The sequence below is a fragment of the Helianthus annuus genome, chromosome 2, assembly GCF_002127325.2.
Source record: "Helianthus annuus cultivar XRQ/B chromosome 2, HanXRQr2.0-SUNRISE, whole genome shotgun sequence".
NCBI lineage: Eukaryota > Viridiplantae > Streptophyta > Magnoliopsida > Asterales > Asteraceae > Helianthus > Helianthus annuus.
In genome coordinates this window covers 100,180,919-100,201,119 of record NC_035434.2, presented here as the reverse complement: position 1 = coordinate 100,201,119, position 20,201 = coordinate 100,180,919, and the positions used below count along the sequence as shown (strand labels likewise).

General features: G+C 40.2%; 2 protein-coding genes across 2 annotated transcripts; one reads left to right on the top strand and one right to left on the bottom strand.

The window, feature by feature from the left end:
- The first annotated feature begins 7,085 nt into the window (after positions 1–7,085).
- Positions 7,086–7,481, top strand: LOC110892600 (egg cell-secreted protein 1.2). The gene has a single exon (XM_022139757.1). The coding sequence runs from the start codon at positions 7,086–7,088 to the stop codon at positions 7,479–7,481; it is 396 nt and encodes a 131-aa protein (XP_021995449.1).
- A 1,797-nt stretch (positions 7,482–9,278) lies between these two features.
- On the bottom strand, positions 9,279–9,977 carry LOC110892608. Its single transcript, XM_022139764.1, has one exon. It carries the CDS (start codon positions 9,975–9,977, stop codon positions 9,279–9,281), a length of 699 nt encoding a protein of 232 aa, XP_021995456.1.
- Between the last annotated feature and the right edge of the window lie 10,224 nt (positions 9,978–20,201).

Genomic DNA, 20,201 nt, shown 5'->3' with positions numbered 1-20,201 from the left:
ATAAGGCGTAGATGCTGTTCATGCTCTTCCTGACTTTTCGAGTAGATCAAGATGTCGTCAATAAACACGATCACAAATTTGTCGAGGTAGGGTTTGCATACCCGGTTCATGAGATCCATGAACACTGCAGGTGCGTTGGTCATTCCAAAAGGCATGACGAGAAATTCATAATGACCATAACGAGTTCTGAATGCAGTCTTGGAAATATCTTCATCACGGACCCTTAACTGATGGTAGCCGGATCGCAGGTCAATCTTGGAATAGTAGCTCGATCCTTGCAACTGATCAAACAAATCGTCGATTCGCGGGAGAGGGTAACGATTCTTGATGGTAACCTTGTTCAGTTCACGATAATCAATGCACATTCGGAACGTGCCATCCTTCTTCTTAACAAAGAGTACCGGTGCTCCCCAGGGTGATGAACTAGGACGGATAAATCCTTTATCCAAAAGTTCTTGTAGTTGCGTTGAGAGTTCCTTCAATTCTGCGGGGGCTAGTCGATAAGGTGCACGAGCTATAGGCGCTGCTCCGGGAGCTAGCTCGATCTGGAATTCGACCTGACGATGGGGAGGGAGTCCAGGTAGTTCCTCAGGAAATACCTCGGGGTAGTCACGCACTACTAGAAAATCTTCAATCCTCTTTTCCTTTTCCTGCGTGCTGGTAACAAGTGCTAAGATAGCGGTGTGCCCTTTTCGTAAGCACTTCTGGGCTTTCATGAACGAGATAACGCTGGAGACTTCTCCGCTTTTGCCACCTTGTACAATGAGGGGTTTGTCAGAACGGCGAGGAATACGAACTGCTTTCTCTTGACAGAGGATCTCAGCACGATGCTTGGATAACCAATCCATACCAATAACGACGTCGAAGCTTCCGAGAGTAACAGGGAAAAGGTCGATACTAAATGTCTGACCAGACAACTCTAGTTTGCAGCCCTTGACAACGTGTGAGGCCTCGATGTTTCTACCATTAGCTAACTCGACGATATGAGGAGAACTTAGTAATGAAAGCGGACGCTTAAGCTTCTTACTAATACGTAGGGATACATAACTAGCATCGGCACCGGAATCAAATAACACAGAAACGTAACGATCATTGAGTAGGAACTTACCCGTCACGACATTGGGGTCATTCCTTGCTTCACCAGCTCCAATCACGAATGCCCTTCCTCTAGCACCATTCCCAGCATTGTTGTTCTGATTGTTGTTCCCAGCTCCCTGATTATTGTTGCGGTTCTGATTCAGTTCAGGGCAATCCTTCTTAAAGTGTCCCTCAGCTCCACACTTAAAACATGCCCGGTTGTTTCCCTGCTGCTGTTGCTGTTGGGGTTGTTGCTGATTCTGTCTGGCTGGGAACTGACTTCTACAATCCTTGGCCTCATGCCCCATTTTGTTACATCGCTGACACTGGCCCTTCACACACTGCCCGCTGTGATGTCGATTGCACTTGTTGCACTTGGGGTGGTTTCCACGATAGCCACCCTGTTGTTGAGCGCCCTTGTTGTTTTCGGTTTTCCTTTGCTGTGCTGGGGCCTGAGTGGGGTTAGCATCCTTGCTTTGACTTCCTTCCCACTTACGCTTGCTGTCACTAGAAGTTCCGACAGTAGCACTGATCCTTTTGGGCAACCTGCCCTCTTCTACAGCCTGATCAGTAAGTTTGTGAGCAAGTCGAACAATCGGCTGAATGGTAGTGTGGTTGGCTGAAGTGACATGGCTTCGAATTTCAGGAGCCAAACCCTTGATGTACAGTTCGATCCTTCGGTACATTGGTCGTGACATGTTCGGGCAGAGAGCAGCATAGTCATTGGACAACTTGGTGTAGGTTTCAATCTCTGACCCAACCATCTTGAGCTCATAGTACTCGTTCTCAAGCTTGTGAATGTCATCCCGGTGACAGTATTCATCCTTAATCATATCCTTGAAATCCTCCCACGCAGTAGCATTTGCAGTTTCCAACCCAAATATCTGAATCTGCGCCTTCCACCAAGAAAGCGCGCTTCCTTCAAGCGTAGCAGTAGCAAACTTCACCCAGTTCGCAGGGGGACACTCGCAAACAGCAAAAACAGCTTCAATTTTCTCAATCCAATGTAGAAGACCTATGGCACCCTCAGTGCCGTTGAAAGGGAGAGGCTTGCAATCCATGAAAGTTTTGAAAGTACACACTGGTGGTTGCGCAGGTGCATGCTGACCTGTTCGTGAGAAGCGAAGCGTATAGGTTTAGAGGCGAAAAGTCGATGTGGCGGTAGGACCTAAACATCCTAAAACAACGAGCTTACCTAAAGGGTGAGCTGCAAAAGCCGCAGCCACCGTGTTGAGCAGGTTAGTGAACTGAGCCTGCGTCATGTTAATGTTTCCTCTTCCGCGTCCACTCATTGTCTTCATAACCAGAAAACACAGTATGAGTGTGATGTCGTAGTGTAGCGAGAATGAGATAGAAGAGAGAGGTGTATCTATCTAGTTTAGGCACACTAGTACGTATAGCATAACAGGAAACATAAAGCAGATAAGTAAACACTGGTCCGAGCTATGAGGTCAAAAGTGTCGAGCCTTGCACTTGGAGTGTAGTGTCGTCGCGAGTCACGGGTTATAGTCTGGTTTTCTCCAAAAAGATTTTTCCCTTTTTAAAACCAAGTTCACTATAACCAATGGCTCTGATACCAATCTGTCACACCCCCAAAATCTACCTGCGGATAACACCCGCTTCGAGGGCGTGACCGACCAGGATCCAGCCACCAATTATACCGAATACTTAAGTTGATAACAAAAGTAATACTTACTATTCATAAGCTTAGCAAATATTAAGTTCAGAGTTTTAAGTTTTAAGTTCCAAAACAGTATTAAGTAGCGGAAGCATAAGTACGGTAGGTTAAAACAAAGTTCATGTTTCAAAATAAGGTAACACCCAACACAAGGGTGAATAGACACTACACGTTCCCAAGCTGCAAGCTCCTTCGTCACTGGTTACCTGCAAAGCATGCAGTAAGGGGTCAACAATAATGCTGAGTGAGTTCACTAGTTGTCCAGTTTTAATTTCCAAAAACTTGTTTCACCGGTTAATTTATCCGTTTATACATGCCCTGGGGAGCTACCCCAAAAGTTAGCGACTAAACTGTTTTTCCAATACCGAACACTAGGTAACCGTTGCGTATCCGCAGGATGCCCCGATGTCAATGTTCTATCATCATTGACGGATTTCTGAGTACATTAGTTCACGCCCGTCCCAAACCAGGGCACGGTGTGAGGCTGGTAAACACCTAAATAGCGCTATCAACTAATAACCCGTTCGCCTAACCCGGCGACTAATCGGTATTTGTAGTAGGGACTTGAGTGATAGAGTTTCGTTTAGTGCTGTTAGTTGCAATCCGTATAAACAGTAATTAACCAAAAGGTTTCCCAATACCCGGGAAGGAAAAGTAAGTTTTGTTCCCAATAACTAGGGAAGGTATGTAAATGGTATCCCCTTTTACCAGGGGATAGGGTTGTTAGTCTCGTGTCCCAAACCACCGGGACGCATGCTTTTAAGTTGTGAACTCACCTTGAGTTGCTCGGTAGGTTTAGGTTACTTGTCAATCACGTTGGTCACCACGTCCTAACATGGTTACCGGTATAGGTCAGGTTCGGTGTACAAGCATTCACGTAAAACACATATAGGCACGTAACTAACACGTATCAAGCATATAAGTAAACAGTGGGTTACTGGGCCGGCCTAAGTAATTAAACAGTCAACAGCAACACATAATCCAGTCAACAGTAGCCCAAGTTAAACACAGAATGGCCCAATAACCAAAATGGACAGCCCACTCGCAACCAGCTGGTCTCGAGTCGCAACCAGGTGGTTTCGGCTTGCCATGCTTTGGTTGCGAGTCGTAACCGTGGTCTCGAGTCATCACGTTTTGGTTGCGAGTCGCAATCGGCGTGGTCTCGAGTCGCAATCACGTGGTTTCGACTTGTCATGCTTTGGTTGCGAGTCGCAACGGTGCGGTTTCGAGTCGGAAGGCTGTCGTTGCGAGTCGTAATCTGTCACTTTCATATATACGTGATGATGCAGGTATGACAGTCCAAATAGTACCAAGAATTCAGGCCCATTTTAGGAAACTACCAATAAGGTTTCACTAACACTTTGCCAAAGCTGAATACTAGTAAAGATAGATCAAACTTTGCCATTTTTACATCTTCAAGTCATATTCAAACAAGTTCATCCTATCATCATATTTTTCTAGGGTTTTCACCATAACAAATCACACATTTATGAACCAAAATTTACATATTTACAACAAGATCATGATGCAAAATAAGAAATCATGCATTATATATCCGAAATCTCATATTTAACAACATCATTTTTGCAAGAACAATGAAGCATTCACTTTATAATCTTGAACATAGTTTTGGTTGGCATGAACATTCCTACACTACCATTTCTAAACATGTAACCACATAGTGTCAAACTTTTACAAATCAACCTAAAAGTCATACCAAAAACTACTAACCAAACATTTCTAGTTCATTTAACCCACATAAATCTTATACACAAAAGATAACACAAAAGATAGCACTAACCGGTTATGAAAGGAGGGGCCGAAAACAAAGAAAAGAGAACCGAGAAGATGGAATGTCCGAGTGATAGTCTTGACCGAGTTTCTTGTCCGGGATCTTTGCTTGAACCGAAAATAGGAAGAGATTGGGGTGTGTTGTTGAGGGTTTCTAGTTGAGAGAGTTTGAGGAGTGTTTGTGTGTGTAAAAATGGAAGAAGTGGGGAAAGGTGGGATATATACAAGGGGATGTTTCGGGTTGGGCTTGGGGTTTCGGCCCAAGCCGGTTTCGGCTCAACGGCCCACTCGAGACCGAGTGGCCCACTCGCAACCGCCCGGTTGCGAGTCATGGTCTCGGGTCGTGGTTTCGGCTCTCGTTCATATATATATATAATACATACATTCATCACCTATCATGCACAAAGGTCACGTTTTCATTTAATAATATTTATATACACAAAATATTACAAGGTGTTCGTTCGGAAAAACCCCGAGTGTCACAATTTGTTTTACCACTGTGTTCATATATTCTTATCCAAGCACTAAAAATAAATTAAGAAGTAGCCTACATATTGTTCATTAAAATAATGAGTAATACGGTATCTAATATGAATGGATAATTTTTTTTAACTATATCTTTTATGTATGCACCGAAATCAATATTTTGGGGTATATGTCCTCAATTCATTTTTTGTCTTATCAATAAATTAAAATATACTAAATAACAACATATCAATATTTTTGCACTTAGAAATATATTATATCAAAAACTGAAACTTAAATAGTCCTCTAAAATTGTAAATACAACGGTATAACGTCTCCATTATTTAAATAATCTTTTGAGATTGTTATAAATTGAATCAAAGTTGTCCCATACAACAAACTCCCATTTCCAAATTAAAATTCAATTCAAATCAATATAATATTATAATTCGTCAATGCATGTCAACAGGATGTGTATATGTATTATGAGCAATAAGTTTTTATGTTATTACCTTATTTGCCACTTGAGATAGGTTCGTGATTGCGGAATGGAACGCCCCGTCAAACGAGCGATGGGTGGGATGTTGGTGATAGCTGTTGTCAAGTGAGACTCGCAGTTGGTGGCTCCAGTAGGCAATATTAACTTGAACAAAACAATAGAGAATCGCTACCGCTATGGGTTTTTTTTTTCGACAAAAACACCGTCGTGCTGATAACGTGTTGTAAAACAATGGTCTATTAGCAACTAATATATAAGTATATAAACATGAGAACAAAACTATAAAATCATGTAGAGAATAGAACATGGAGAATTCTTATTCATTAATCTCTATTCACCATATACAAATGCCTCTATATATTTAGGCATATACATTAATACAAAAAGAACTTGAAAAGATAAGAGTTATGTATGTGGAGAGTCACCAAATAAATGACTCATTCATAACATGTACACTTATTTTATCGATTTAATTGTATTGTTTAATTTATACTTATCAATTCTCTGGCTTTTTTTGTGAGGAGGGGCATTTTAGAAAATAATTCAGGTTAAAGAGCAATTTGTGAATGAAACCTTTTGTATACCATTTCAAAATGTGTGTAAATTACTTTTGTGCCCATGCGTCCTAGTTAATAATGTATTATAGATTTTGTATGTTATGTACTTGATCAAATGATATGTTAAAAGGTCTTGTTCAAATGATATATACTCACGTAGCAACATAAAGTTTATTAAATTATACTAACTTTTATAATATAGTTAATTATAAAATAATAAAATATTCATTAAGAATATATATATATATATATATGCGTAGTTTTAAGTCACTAATAAAATGTTTATTACTTTGCATTTCAATTCATCATTCATATTTTATTAGTTTTTTGAGGATGCAATTTATTTTATAAAATGTTTATTTATTATATACCTCTTGACTGACTTTCAATTAAATAGAGTGTTCAAAATATTTAAAAAAATATTTACTTAATAAATATATAGGCTCATTAACTCATGATATTATGTGTACACTTATTTTATGGATTTAATTGTATTGTTCAATTTATACTTATCAATCTTTGGTTTTTTTGTTAGTAATGACATTTTAGAAATTAATTTAGGTCAAAGAGCAATCAGTGAATGGAACCTTTTATTTGTCATCTTAAAATGTGTGTAAATTACTTTTATGCCAATGCTTCCCACTTAATAATGTGTTATAGATATAGATATAGATTATAGATGTGTAAAGAAAATGATGATATGAAGTTTATGAGCTTTATAGATTTATAGATCATCTACTAGTTGGTGCATTTTAATCTTTCATCTTTTGGGTTTCTTTCATATACCAGCCATTCGTTATTTGATTATTTAATATTCATTTATCTACTTTAATGGGTCTTTCACATTAGCCCTAGTAAGTTTTTAAACATCAAATGCTACGGATGGCTGTTTTTAATCTTTTGGGTTTCTTTCGTACATTAATATAAACTTAATCATTTATTCACACACACATGTATATGTCTATATATAACCCCTTACAAAACCCTATATTTTACAATTGCTTCCTTAACCTAACCCATGGCTGCAATTAGGGTTCTTCCCATCACTCTACTTTTACTATCATGCCTTGTTACATTCCAAGTTAGTTCAATGGCTGGGAAAGTGCACATGAACAAGCCCGATAAGGGCCTCATTGTTCGGCTTCAAGGAGAAAACAGCGGCGAGCTAATGGACTGTTGGAATGCATTATTTGAGTTAAAATCATGCACGAATGAGATCGTACTTTTCTTTTTTAATCGAGATAGTTACTTGTCGACGGATTGTTGTAGAGCCATTCGTGTTATAACACTTGGGTGTTGGCCCTCGATGCTTACTTCTCTTGGTATCACTTCCGAGGAAGGTGATATTCTTCGAGGTTATTGTGGTGGCGCACCGCTGCCACAACCAACCATGCTTGAGGGCTCAAAATTTTGATATGATGCAATTTTGAAATGATCGGAATAAAACGAATTTTTGTTTTTGTTAACTAAATCTTCATGTGTTACATGTGTTGTTTTAGCTTGTTTATCTTCTACCCTTAAACTAAACCAGATTTCATGTTAGCTGTGAACTCATGATTAAAGGTTAAATGTTTCAATCAGTTCAGGTATCAAGTTGTTATAGTTAAATAGGTAACTAAAGTATATAAATATATTACCAACGGGGTGGTGGTCCGTTGGTAAAGACAAAGTCTTTAAACACCTTACGAGGGGAAGGTCTTGTGTTCAAATCTCATATACAACCGAAGTAAAGAAATTTGCCGTTAAAAAATATATATATATATACATGTCATAATAAAATCTATCATGTAACTAAAATATATAAAAATATTCACATATAATCTATCATATTTTATTAATTCTATAATTCTATATTTATTATTGATTGCTATACATTGCGATAAGATATTTTTATATATATTAAAACTAACATTTATATAGTTAGAAAAGGGTAAAAACATATATATGAACATGTCTTCTTTTTTTTCTTGCGAGTCTAATTTAAGCTGCACTTTCATATTTTAAATTTATTAAATTAATTTTGACATCGACCGATTTTTTAATCTAGTCTGATTCGTCTGATAAATGGACCACTTGATCATTCGCGAATCTAGTAATTTTTAGTACTGGCGGAGAAAAGCGGTTAGGCAAGAGTTAAAAAAAATTATAAGTAGTTTACAATAATTACCTTTTTTTTAACAGTAACTTTCATTAAACACATTACACATATACAAGGGGTCCTTGACTCAATCATTACAAACAATACATTTAAATTTCGATGTATGTTTTAACCATAAGAACGAAATAGATTTCACCTACCTCTGCTACAACCTCTCTAACTTGCCTTGATGTATGTTGAAAAACCTTAGCATTCTGTGTCTTCCACAAAACCCAAATCGTAACCATGACAATGCCTCTAATAATCTTTTTCTCCACTTACCACCATGGACATTCCTATATAGTCGCATTAAATCTTCAACATCATATGCAAAAAAAGGATCCAAATTGCACCACTTACAAATGAAGCTCCACACGCCATACGAGAATCTGCATCCCATAAAAAGATGGTTGACTTCTTCATTCCCGGTCTCACAAAGAGGACATGAGACATCAACTATATTTATTCTTCTTTTTGTAAGAGCCCCCCGGGTGGGAAGTCTATGAAACTCGGCCCTCCAAGAAACCATGTTAACTTTTATTGGAACCCAACCTTCCCACTTCATGCTATGATCTCGAGTACCACCCCTATCTTTTTGTAAAAGATCTTTAAAGCAGGCCACCGAGAAAAAAAAACGGCACTTGTGTCAATATCCCATTACCACTTGTCTTCCACATTGGAGATCGAGAATCCTTGTAACATAACAGTTAAGTCTTGGTGTTCCGATATCTCCTCCACCGCCAAGAAGCCCCTCTGCCACTCCACAGAAAACGACCAGTCGCCACTATCTTCTTTAAATCTTTCTGCCACTGTGCACAACTTATTCTTTTCTAACCTATACAAACCTGGCCATCGAGACTTTAAGTCAACCGAACCGAATAAAATATCATTCTAAAATCGAACTCTCTCACCCTTTTCCACTGAACATCGAATAAGCTGCTTTAACTTCTTATCTTGAATGATGCACTTCTCTAGCCAGCTTGCAATCGACTTCCAACATCCCGTGAGAGCCCTCTTAATTGGAAGGAAAGACCACAATCCTCTACCACCATGAATGTACTCCACTACTCTACGCTAGAGAGCATCCTTTTCTATTGTGAAACGCCATCCCCACTTGGCTATTAAGGCCAAATTAACATCCGCCAGTTTTTCAATTCCTAACCCCCATCTTTTTTTTGGTGTGGTCACCACCTCCCACACCACCCAATGAACTTTTTTCACATCATTTGATCCACTCCAAAGAAAATTCTTCATTAATCTTTCAAGTTTCTCTAAAATTTTTATCGGTGCCTTGTATAAAGACAGATAATAAATAGGAAGGCTAGACAACACCGATTTAATTAATGTTAGCCTACCTCCTATAGAGAGAGTTTTTGCCTTCCACAATGACAACCTATTTTGAACCGATTCTATAACCGTGATCCAATGAGACACCCTATTCATATTAGCTCCAACCCGGATCCCCAAATAATCAAAGGGTACACTCCCCACCTGACACCAAAGAACATTCGTCATACTATCAACCTCCCCTTCATGAACCCCAATACCAAACAAATGAGATTTATGAGTATTAATTTTCAAACCCAAGCAAATATGAAACACCCGAAGAATTCTTGCCACCTTCTCAACATTGTCTTTCGTCCAAAATCCCATAAGAAGTGCATCATTGGCATAAAATAAATGGGATATAGGTTTCTCACCATTACCAAACCGAAGCCCCTCCAATTCTCCCATCTCAACCACTTTATCCAGCATACAATGGAGTGCTTCCATAACACAATAAGAAATAGAAAAGGAGATAGGGGATCCCCTTGACGTGCCCCTTTCTCACACTGAAATTCAAAAGTTGGAGACCCATTAACTAGAATCGCCGATCTAGCCGACACCAATATCCCCTTAACCCACAAACACCATCGACTAGGAAAGCCCATTTGCTCCATTATAGACAACAGAAAACCCCCAATTTACATTATCATAGGCTTTCTTGAAGTCGATTTTTAACATAAACGCCCGCATACCTATCTTCTTAGCCCACCCAATCATCTCGTTTATCATGAGAGGACCATCCAGAATAAAACGCCCTTTAAGAAACGCAGTTTCAGTAACTGAAATTACTGAGCCCAAAACTAACTTTATTCTCGAAGCTAACACCATGGAGATCACCTTACTAATGACACCAATCAGATTAATGGGTTTATAATCTTTTAGACCCACTGGAGTTTTAATCTTCGGAATCAAAGTAATAAACGACGAGCTACACCCTCTACTGATCACCCCCGACAAAAAAATATTGAAGAAGACTTACAAAGTTATCCTTAAAGAAGCTCCAAAAGAATTTAATAAACCGAAAATTAAACCCATCCGGTCCTGGAGCTCTATCCGAACCACATTAAAAAACAGCATCTCGAACCTCCTCCCTAGAGAAATTGGCACACAGTTTCTCACCATCATTTTCATGAAGCTTCTTCATATTGTCACAAAATAGCTCAGGTCTACTCTGACGTGTATCAGCAAAATGATTACGGAAGAATCTCAACACCTCCTTTATAACGAGAGAAGGTTTTGAGACCCAATGACCATCAATCAACAAACCTGGAATATTATTTGACGCCTTCCTGCCATTGATAACCCCACGAAAAAAAGCTGAATTCTCATCCCCATCCACTGCCCATCTCACCCTCGATTTTTGCTTTAGGTACCTGTTGTGACAATAATTTAAGTGATCAATCCCTTTTTAACATTCTTCTAAAACCCAAAGCTCTTCCTTTTCTAACTCCCTTGTCTCCAAAATCTGCTCTATTTTTTGTACCTCCTCTTTTATACCTCCCAGCTTATCCCCTTCTTTCTTCAAAACATCCTTCCACCACTTTTTATGAGCGTCCCGAAGATACCGATATTTAGAATTAATAATCGTATCCGGGTTACCCTCAAAAACACATTCCTCCAAAGCCTTTATCACCACTCCCTCACAATCCTCCCTGCTCAACCATGAATTGAACCACCTAAATGGTTTGAGGACCAAAATTCGTATCTACCACAGTCAACAATAACAATAACGGACAGTGATTAGAAAACTCCCTCGGTAAAGCCCTTAAACAAGCTGAAGGCCACTTATTAAAAAACGATTGACAAATCAGAACACGGTCAATCTTACTGAGCTTATGCCCCCTCCCCTTCCCAGTAAGATAAGTAAATTTAAAACCACGCATAAAGTATTCCTGCAACCCCATATCATTTATAAACAGGTTAAAATCAACAGCAATTCCAGAGTTAAAAACTGAATTCCTCCGCTCCTCCGGATATCGAACAACATTAAAATCCCCGGCCAGAATAAACATACGAGAACATCCTCTCATAACCCCTTATAACTCCTCCCATAATCTTTTTTTCGCACTTGCTCTCTGAGGAGCATACACATTAATGACAGATAACACCGACCCATCCGCCACTAAATTTCCTGTCGTGACTAAAAAATTCTGATTCTGGATTACTGACATCTTTTTGAACACTTTTGTATTCCAAACATTTACCAAGCCACCTAATCTGCCAAGAGAATCAACTGAATCGAAATCAAGACCCCCACCCCCTAGACATTACAAGTCCCATTCCTTGAAATACCCTCAATTTTCGTTTCCTGCATAACAAGAAAATCCACACCATGCTTCTTTCGTAACCCACGAACCCATCCCTGTTTACTAGGAAAACCCATACCTCTTATGTTAATAGACATAATATTCATTTAATCACTACCTGTACCCCTTGAGAGTGAACCGTTTCCTGAACCAATGACTGATGTTGTGATAATTGAGCTCCCAGCAGACTTCCCAATTGTATGGTCTCATCCACCTCCATGTTTTGTTTCTCAAGAACCTAGCTTCCGGGTGACATGTGACTTACCGGGTGACTCCCCACTGTGACCGGTGTGAAGTGTGACTTCCGCCTCGTCGCTTCCATTGGAGTATCACACCCACCGTCCCCTATCATATTCTGCTTTATTGTGGAAAATTCCACCGCTTCAGAACTATTATCCGAACTAATATCATTTTGACATTCATTTAATTCAATCTGGGCCTTAGCCTTTTTCCCTACCTTGTTTTTTTCTATGCTACTTGAGTAGGCCGGATTGGGCCGGCCCAAATCACCACTCCCTTGTTTCTTTTTACGTTTATTGATATGTTGCATGATCTCCTCATTAGCGCTGGACCCACACCAACCTTTTTCAAAGTCAAAATCTGTTCCGGAAATAAATGCATCATCATTAAAAATTCCTTAACCTTTCCAATATTTTTGGAAGTTTCCACCGTATCATTCAAGGCAATCCCATAATTATCGGTAACAGATTTTTCCACCACCGGCCGGGTTGTCTCATCTTCTCCGGCCAAAGTCTCCGATATGTCCTCCCCTTCTGTACCATGTTTACTCACCGTAACACCATTATCATCATCCCCGGCTGCCTCATTGTTTTCCGGTACCACCATCTCCTCTATATCATCATCTTTCCTTTCATGATCTGCATCATTAGCCCCCTGGTCTACCTTTTCTCGAGCATCTTCAATCAGTTTGGGAACCCAGTCACCATTTTCTTCTGTGACCCATATTCTATATCTTCTACCATGCCACTGTAAAAGAACCTCTTTTGACACCCGACGACCCACTGTGACCATCACCCCAATGTAATCATACCATAAATCACTGTCACTTTTCGACTGAGGAGCTCTAAAGACCACCTTCCCAACTGCACCACCCACCAGTGTAATGACTTCATCATTTAATAAATGTATGGGGATGCCTTGTACCTTTAGCCATGCCAACCGTTCATAAATCAACGTCTGACCCTCCCAAAGTGACACCGACGAGAACCTTCCCAGCACCTCCTTTGCCGCTTGTAAAACTATCTCTGCCGCCTCCTTGCTTTCGAATGTTATTATCACCGAGAGTCCCCCCCCCCCAGATATTGAACTTTTCCTACAAACTGGGAGATATCATTCAGTATTAAATTCATGTTCTTGAGCGCATCTAGGTCAATCATCCGTGCAATCAGAGCTCTACCATGTAGCCTTGCGTACATGATGCGTGTCGGTGTGTATATAATTTAGATGTATATTTAAGCCCTTTTTACACTTTTAACCAAGTTTTAAATTTATAAAACACGATATTCACTAACACTAAACACACATATGGGCAAGTGCACCCATCGTGGACGTAGTATAGTGTTGGTAAGATACCGAGGTCGTCCAAGGACACAAGAGCTTTTAATACCGGTTTATCCTCAACGTCTAACCAAATCAAAAAGTTAGAAAAATGTTTTAAACTAAGAAAAATAAAAACTAACTAAATGCTGAAAAATAAAATAAAATAAAAACAGATAGACAAGATGAATCACTTGGATCCGACACGTGTATTAGTATAACCTTTGATTATTTTCGCACTTTTGCACTTGTTTAAGAGATTATCTTAGTTATTGTAGTAGGCCCCTCTTTTGAAGGCGACGTTACCCTCAACCCAGTAGTTTGAGTCAGCAAGGATACAATCCTAAAGGGTCGGATTATTGAAAGATAATGAATTAAGTTATTAATGCAAATTGTGGTAGGCCCCGCTTTTGGCGGTGACGTTACCCTCGGCTAAGTAGTCTGAGTCAGCAGGGATACAGTCCTAAATAGCCGGGTTATAGTATTAATAGTAGTTAACTTATGAGGGGGTCAAAGAGTTTGGATCCCCGCCATCCAATACCTATGGGCATTGAAGGAGATCCTACTAAATTTGACCCAGGTCCCAAGCAGGACCTCTAAACGCTGAACAAGGGCAAGACCCTTACCAAACCGTTCCCTTAACCCCCGACCAGGTAGCCAACATACCTCCATATAGACCGTGGAGATATGAATGGTGAAAATCTTTTATTTTATATAGACAGTAAAATAATGCCAAGACACCATGGACAAACGATAAGGAAAGATCACCTTCAACATAAGTAACTAGTTATTAAAGTCATTAATACAAAACCAAATAAAAAGTGCAAAAGATTAAAAATAAAAAGTATTATACTAAACACTTGTCTTCACCAAGTGATGTAAGAGACTTAGGCAAACATGGCCTTGATTGTCAAGAACTCTTACGATCAATCTTGGATCCCGAGACGACTCACACACTCTACGATGGACAATGGATGATGGTGGTGGATGATGGTGTTATGGTGGTGGTGGGTGGTGGATGAGGTGTGAGAGAGGTGGTGTGCCAAGGGATGAGAGAGAATGAAACCAAGCTCCTCTATTTATAGGCTGGACAGAAGGCTGGACACGGCCCCGTGCCCGTCTGACACTCTCTCTCTTCATTAATTGTAATTGCGAATTACAATTAATACGCCTGCTGTACTTTCGACACGCCCCCGTGCTCGCTGGACACGGCCCCGTGCCCAGCAATAGAAGCTTCTACTGGTTTGTCTTATCTGCTGCTTCCTGGGCACGCCCCCGTGTTCGCTGGACACGGGGCGTGTTCAGACTCTGTTTTCTTCTCTTTGTCTTGGGAGGTGCCGTTGAGGGTCCGGGCAGTCCACTTTTGTTCCTTTTCTTGTATTTATGGTAGAATTAGGGGTCTTTTTGCTTCTTTTGTGATTTTGAGCTCATTTCATCCTGAAAATACAAAAGGAAGACAAAAACACTCTTTTTCCAACATTAGTACTTAAAAAGGGTTAGTTTTATGCCTTAATTGATGTGTTTTATATGTTGCATTTTACACACATCAAATACCCCCACACTTGAACTTTTGCTTGTCCTCAAGCAAAACTCTTTTAATGTGGCTTACACTCCCAAATGGAATAGGTAGAAGAGAAGTTTTTTTTTTTTTTTTTTTTTTTTTTTTTTAGCTTGTCCTAGAGTGTCGGGAATCCAAGGTTTGTATAGGTTTTATTTTTATTTTATTTACAATCCTATTCGTCATGATTTATTTTGAACTTTTCATAAGATAAACTACTTATTTGGGCATAACATGCCTTTTTAAAATTCCATTTATATACAAGTTCACATACCTCCCGGGAGATCACTCAATCACTCGGCCGAAGGTGTATATTTAAGTGAATCGCTCGAGAGCGGCACGGACTTACGTTTTCCATAGGCTTGCCAAGCGATCAATCCTCCTCCTTTTTAACTTTTTACCTTTGTAAATATCAAGAGGACTTTTGGGGTGAAGGCTTGGGTTTAAAGGTGGGTAGTTGGTTAGTGGTTAGTAAAAAGGGCGAAAATCGTAACAAGTGTCGGTTTTCATAAAATACCTTATTTTTAGTGACATTTATTTTTGAAGTATTTCTCCAAACAAGCTTTTGTAGCTTTTGTTTGTTTTTGACTTCATTATTCATTTTTTTTTTTTTCGTCACGTAAAGGGTATGTTTATGAAAAACCGAGCTTGTTACTAAAATAAGGGTGAAAAAATGAAAAAGGTTTTTGGTGGGTAAAAAAAATTGTTTTGGGGGTAATGAAATGAAAGGTTTAGGCTCAAAGGGGTTTTTCTAGGGGGATTTTGGGTAGGTAAAAAAAATGAAAAATAATGGTTTTGAAAGAAAAATAGTTAGTCCTAATGCCTCCATCATTTACTTACTTGGGTTTAAGTTGGTAAGGATCGGGAATGTATCGTCGTGGCAAGTTCTAGATTTGTAAAGACCGAGCGGCTATTCACACAAGAAACGAAAAATGAGCATTTAATCTAAATATGTATATTTTTATGCTCAATAAAGGCTCAAAACTCACTTTTGTGGGAATGGGTTTTTAATGTGACCAAGCATATATAATCGAATTTTTAACTAGACTTGTTATACCGTTTCATAATTTTCTTATGTTAGTTCTTTTTATCACGACGCTATCGGTTGTAAAATAAAAAAAAATATAACCCTTTTATAACTTGTTATTCCCAACTTAAACTAAGACAAGTAAATAAAAAAAATGAAAAAGTTTTTGAAAAAATTTGGGGTGTTTAGCGGTTCCAATAGAGTTTTGTGTAAGGCTTGTTTTAGGATTTTGCAAAATTTCAAGGTTTTAGCATTCCCCCCACACTTAAATTACACATTGTCCTCAATGTGTCCAAAAATAAAGTTTTTGGTTGATTAGAATATGTAAAAGTGTGTTTAAAAACAAAGATTTGTGTTACTGGCGCTCTGGACACGGCCCCGTGTCCATTGGACACGGCCCCGTGGTGAACTGCCAGTAACGAAAAACTTACAGAGGGTGGACACGGGGGCGTGTTGGGTGAACACGGCCACGTGTCCGGCAAAAATCTGCAGGTCAGTAGCCAAACAGCAGAACTGGGAGATGGGCACGGGGGCGTGTCGGCTGGACACGTCCCCGTGTGGACAGTCTGTTAGCCACAAAAATAGGTTTTTCCCCCGGTTTCTTCATCCTAGGGCTGCAAGTGCTAATGTTTAGCACTCTAACCCTTGCATTGCACCTGTTCAATCATTCAATACCATCCAACCAAGCACAAACCATCCTAATCTTACCATTGTCAAATATTATCCAAACATAAAGTAAAAACAAAATAAAGATAAAAAATAGTTCGGGAAAGTAAATTGTTCGACAAATGGCACGCAGGCCATGAATTGTTGGATAGATAAGAAGGGCAATCAAACCTGTGGGCTCATTACCAGCTAGCCCCTTGTTCCTCCAAGCCTCCTACTCCATGTCTTCATCACTACCATCACCTCCACCCCCTTGCCTCGCCATGTACTCCCGGATGCTACCGATATCATCTTGTATATCGTTAATGTTGCGTTCGATAGCTCCAACCCGGTGGTGTGTGTTGTTGGCGAGGTTGTAGGTGTTCCTTGAGCACATGAGGTTTTCCTGCAAAAGATCATGTAAACTTTGAAAGTTAGGAAAACCACCTCCTTGAGAGGAGGATTGGCCCGCATCGCCTTGGGGTGGATACTGAAAATGGGGATGTGGTGCATGAAGAACTAGAGCCTCCTGCGGGTTCCATGCATAGCCTTGCGTTCTCTGAAAGCTCACCGTCCCGTCCTCCGCTTCATAAAGCAAGTTCATGGATCGGCAAATGTGATAATCGACCCGTCCCGACCATGGACTCCTTTCGAAGGACCTTGGGATATTCGTGAAGTGCTTGAAGAGACGGTACACCCATCCTCCGAAGAAGATTGGTGTAGGAGCAGAGGCAAGGCGGTTTAGGTGCATGTTTCGCAGTAGGAGGTACGGAACATCTAGAGGCTTCTGGTTGTGGATGCAGTGAAGGACAACCAAATCTTTCAACCCAACAACGCCACTACTGTTGTGGCATTGGTTCAGCGAGTATGATAGGAGCCTGTGGATGTAGCGGTATAACGGGTCCCTCAGTTTGGTGCTCTTTGTGCTGCTTGGGTTGTAGATCCCTTCACCGATTTGAGCCCATGCGGCTTGGCGTTCAGTTGCGTCCAAGTCTCGCAATCCCCCGGTATTCTCTTCATTCCCCGCTTCTTCATCTTTGTACAGCCCAATGATTGATCCGAACTGCGCCATGGAGGTTCTATAGGTCGTACCTCCACATCGAAATTCGACCGCCTCGTGATCAAACGGTTCGCATCTCGAGTTAAAGACGAACGTGCTATAGAACTCCATTGTGCATTGATGGACCGACCGAAGTCGGGCAGTCAATGCGACGTGCAGTGGACCTGTCACTATGTTGTTGAAGCGGTCCAGTTGGTTTACCATTGTCAGCAGATCAGTACATGCCCGCCTTGGATACTCTTCGGGCCTTGTTTGTAGGACCTCGTAGCGAGCCCTGGCGTCAAGTTCGCTGGCATTAAACCGTGTGAATTTAGACATCTGAAAAGAATACAGCAAAAGTTAGTGCGAAACATGGAAATTCAGGTTGAAAAACTGCAAACAGTGGGCTGGACACGGCCCCGTGTTCAGCGAACACGGCCCCGTGTCCAGGCGTCTGTAACACCTAATTTTCATTTTTTCGTCCCGGTTTCGAAAACCTGAAAATTTTAAGCCTAGTAGCAGCGGTTTCCCCCGAAAATGAAACCCTAAGTGTCATTTTTCCAAAATCAAACCATTTACCCTTTCAATTTTGTGTTTTTCGGTTCAAGAACAAGGGTTTGTGTTTTTAGTTGGAAATCGGACAAATCTATCAACAATACATGTCTATTTACTTCCTACTACTCTACTCTAAACTACTACTAACAATTTTCATCAAAAATTTTGAGTTCGATCCGGATGAACATGAAGAACCCTAGATTTCCCCCAATTTTTGATGTTTTAACTACATGCAAGTAACTAATCTAACTACTAAGAAGGATAGAATCATACCTTAACGTTGTTAGGTTTGGTGGTGACGTTCGAAATCTGCAGAAAATCGCCTCTAACCAGAGAGTTTTCGGCGAAACGGGGCGTGTCGAATGGTGTAACTGATAGAAAAAAGAGGGTTTTATCCCGACAGTCGCCTCGACACGGCCCCGTGTCCAGCGGACACGGCCCCGTGCCGGGTGAAGTTTTTGAATTTTTTTTTTTTTTTTTTTTTTTTTTTTTATGTGTTCGTGTGCATGCCCCTTATTTCCGAAAAATGGTTAGATGATTTTACCGGTTTTGAACGTATACTTACCTGTAACATGTTGGGTATGAGTTTATTCGTTGACCGTTTGAAGTGCGATTTCCTCTTCCTCATCCTCAATGGATCCTCTGTAGAGTTTCAGCCGTTGGCCATTGACTTTAAATGGTGTCCCATTTCGAGTTTTAATTTCTACTGCACCGTGTGGAAAAACATGGGTGACTGAAAAAGGTCCCGACCACCTAGACTTTAACTTACCAGGGAACAATCGAAGTCGCGAATTAAACAATAGAACTTGGTCTCCAACCCGAAATTCATTAGATTTAATATATTTATCATGCAAATTTTTCATTCTTTCTTTATAAATTTCGGAGTTAGAATATGCATAATTCCTAAGTTCTTCTAATTCGTTTATTTGACAAAATCGATTTTTACCGGCAACTTCTAAGTCTAAGTTTACGTTTTTTATTGCCCAGTAGGCTTTGTGAGCGATTTCTACTGGCAAGTGACAACTTTTTCCATAGACGAGTTTATATGGGGTTGTGCCTATAGTGGTTTTATAAGCGGTTCGAAAAGCCCATAAAGCGTCGTCTAGTTTGTCGGCCCATTCTTTTTTATTTATTCCTACGGTTTTTTCAAGTATTCTTTTTAAACCTCGATTAGTCACTTCGGCTTGCCCATTTGTTTGAGGATGATATGCTGTTGAGACCCGGTGATAGACCCCATACCTTGTTAATATTTTTTCGAGTTGATGATTGCAAAAATGGGTACCTCTATCACTTATTAATGCCTTTGGTGTCCCGAAACGAGAGAACAACTTTTTCAGGAATTTAACCACTACTCTTCCATCATTTGTTGAAGAGCCTCGGCCTCGGCCCATTTAGACAAGTAATCGACTGCCACAAGTATATATTTGTTTCCCTTTGAAGGTGGGAAGGGTCCCATGAAATCGAGTCCCCACACATCAAAGATTTCACAAACGAGAATGCCATTTTGAGGCATTTCGTTTTTGGAAGAAATATTACCTGATCTTTGGCAGGCATCACATGTCTTTACAAGGTTTTGTGCATCCTTGTAAATGGTTGGCCAGTAAAATCCCGAATCAAATACCTTTCTTGCGGTACTTGCGGCACCATGATGTCCTCCGTATGGACCTTCATGACAATGACGGAGTATTCTTCGTGCTTCATACCATGGACACACCTTCGGATGAGTTGGTCGGCACACATTTTGAAAAGATAGGGGTCTTCCCAAAAGTAATGCTTTACATCAGCAAAGAATTTTTTTCTTTGATGATGTGGCCATCCTCTGGTGACTATCCGCTGGCTAAGAAATTAGCGTAGTCGGCATACGATGGTTCTTGTCTGCTTTCCATCATTTCCAGGGACTCTGTGGAATTTTTCGTTGATTTGCTCGTCCCTGGTTGTCTCCAAAGCTGGGTCTTCTATAGCGCGAGAGATGATCCGCAGCAGT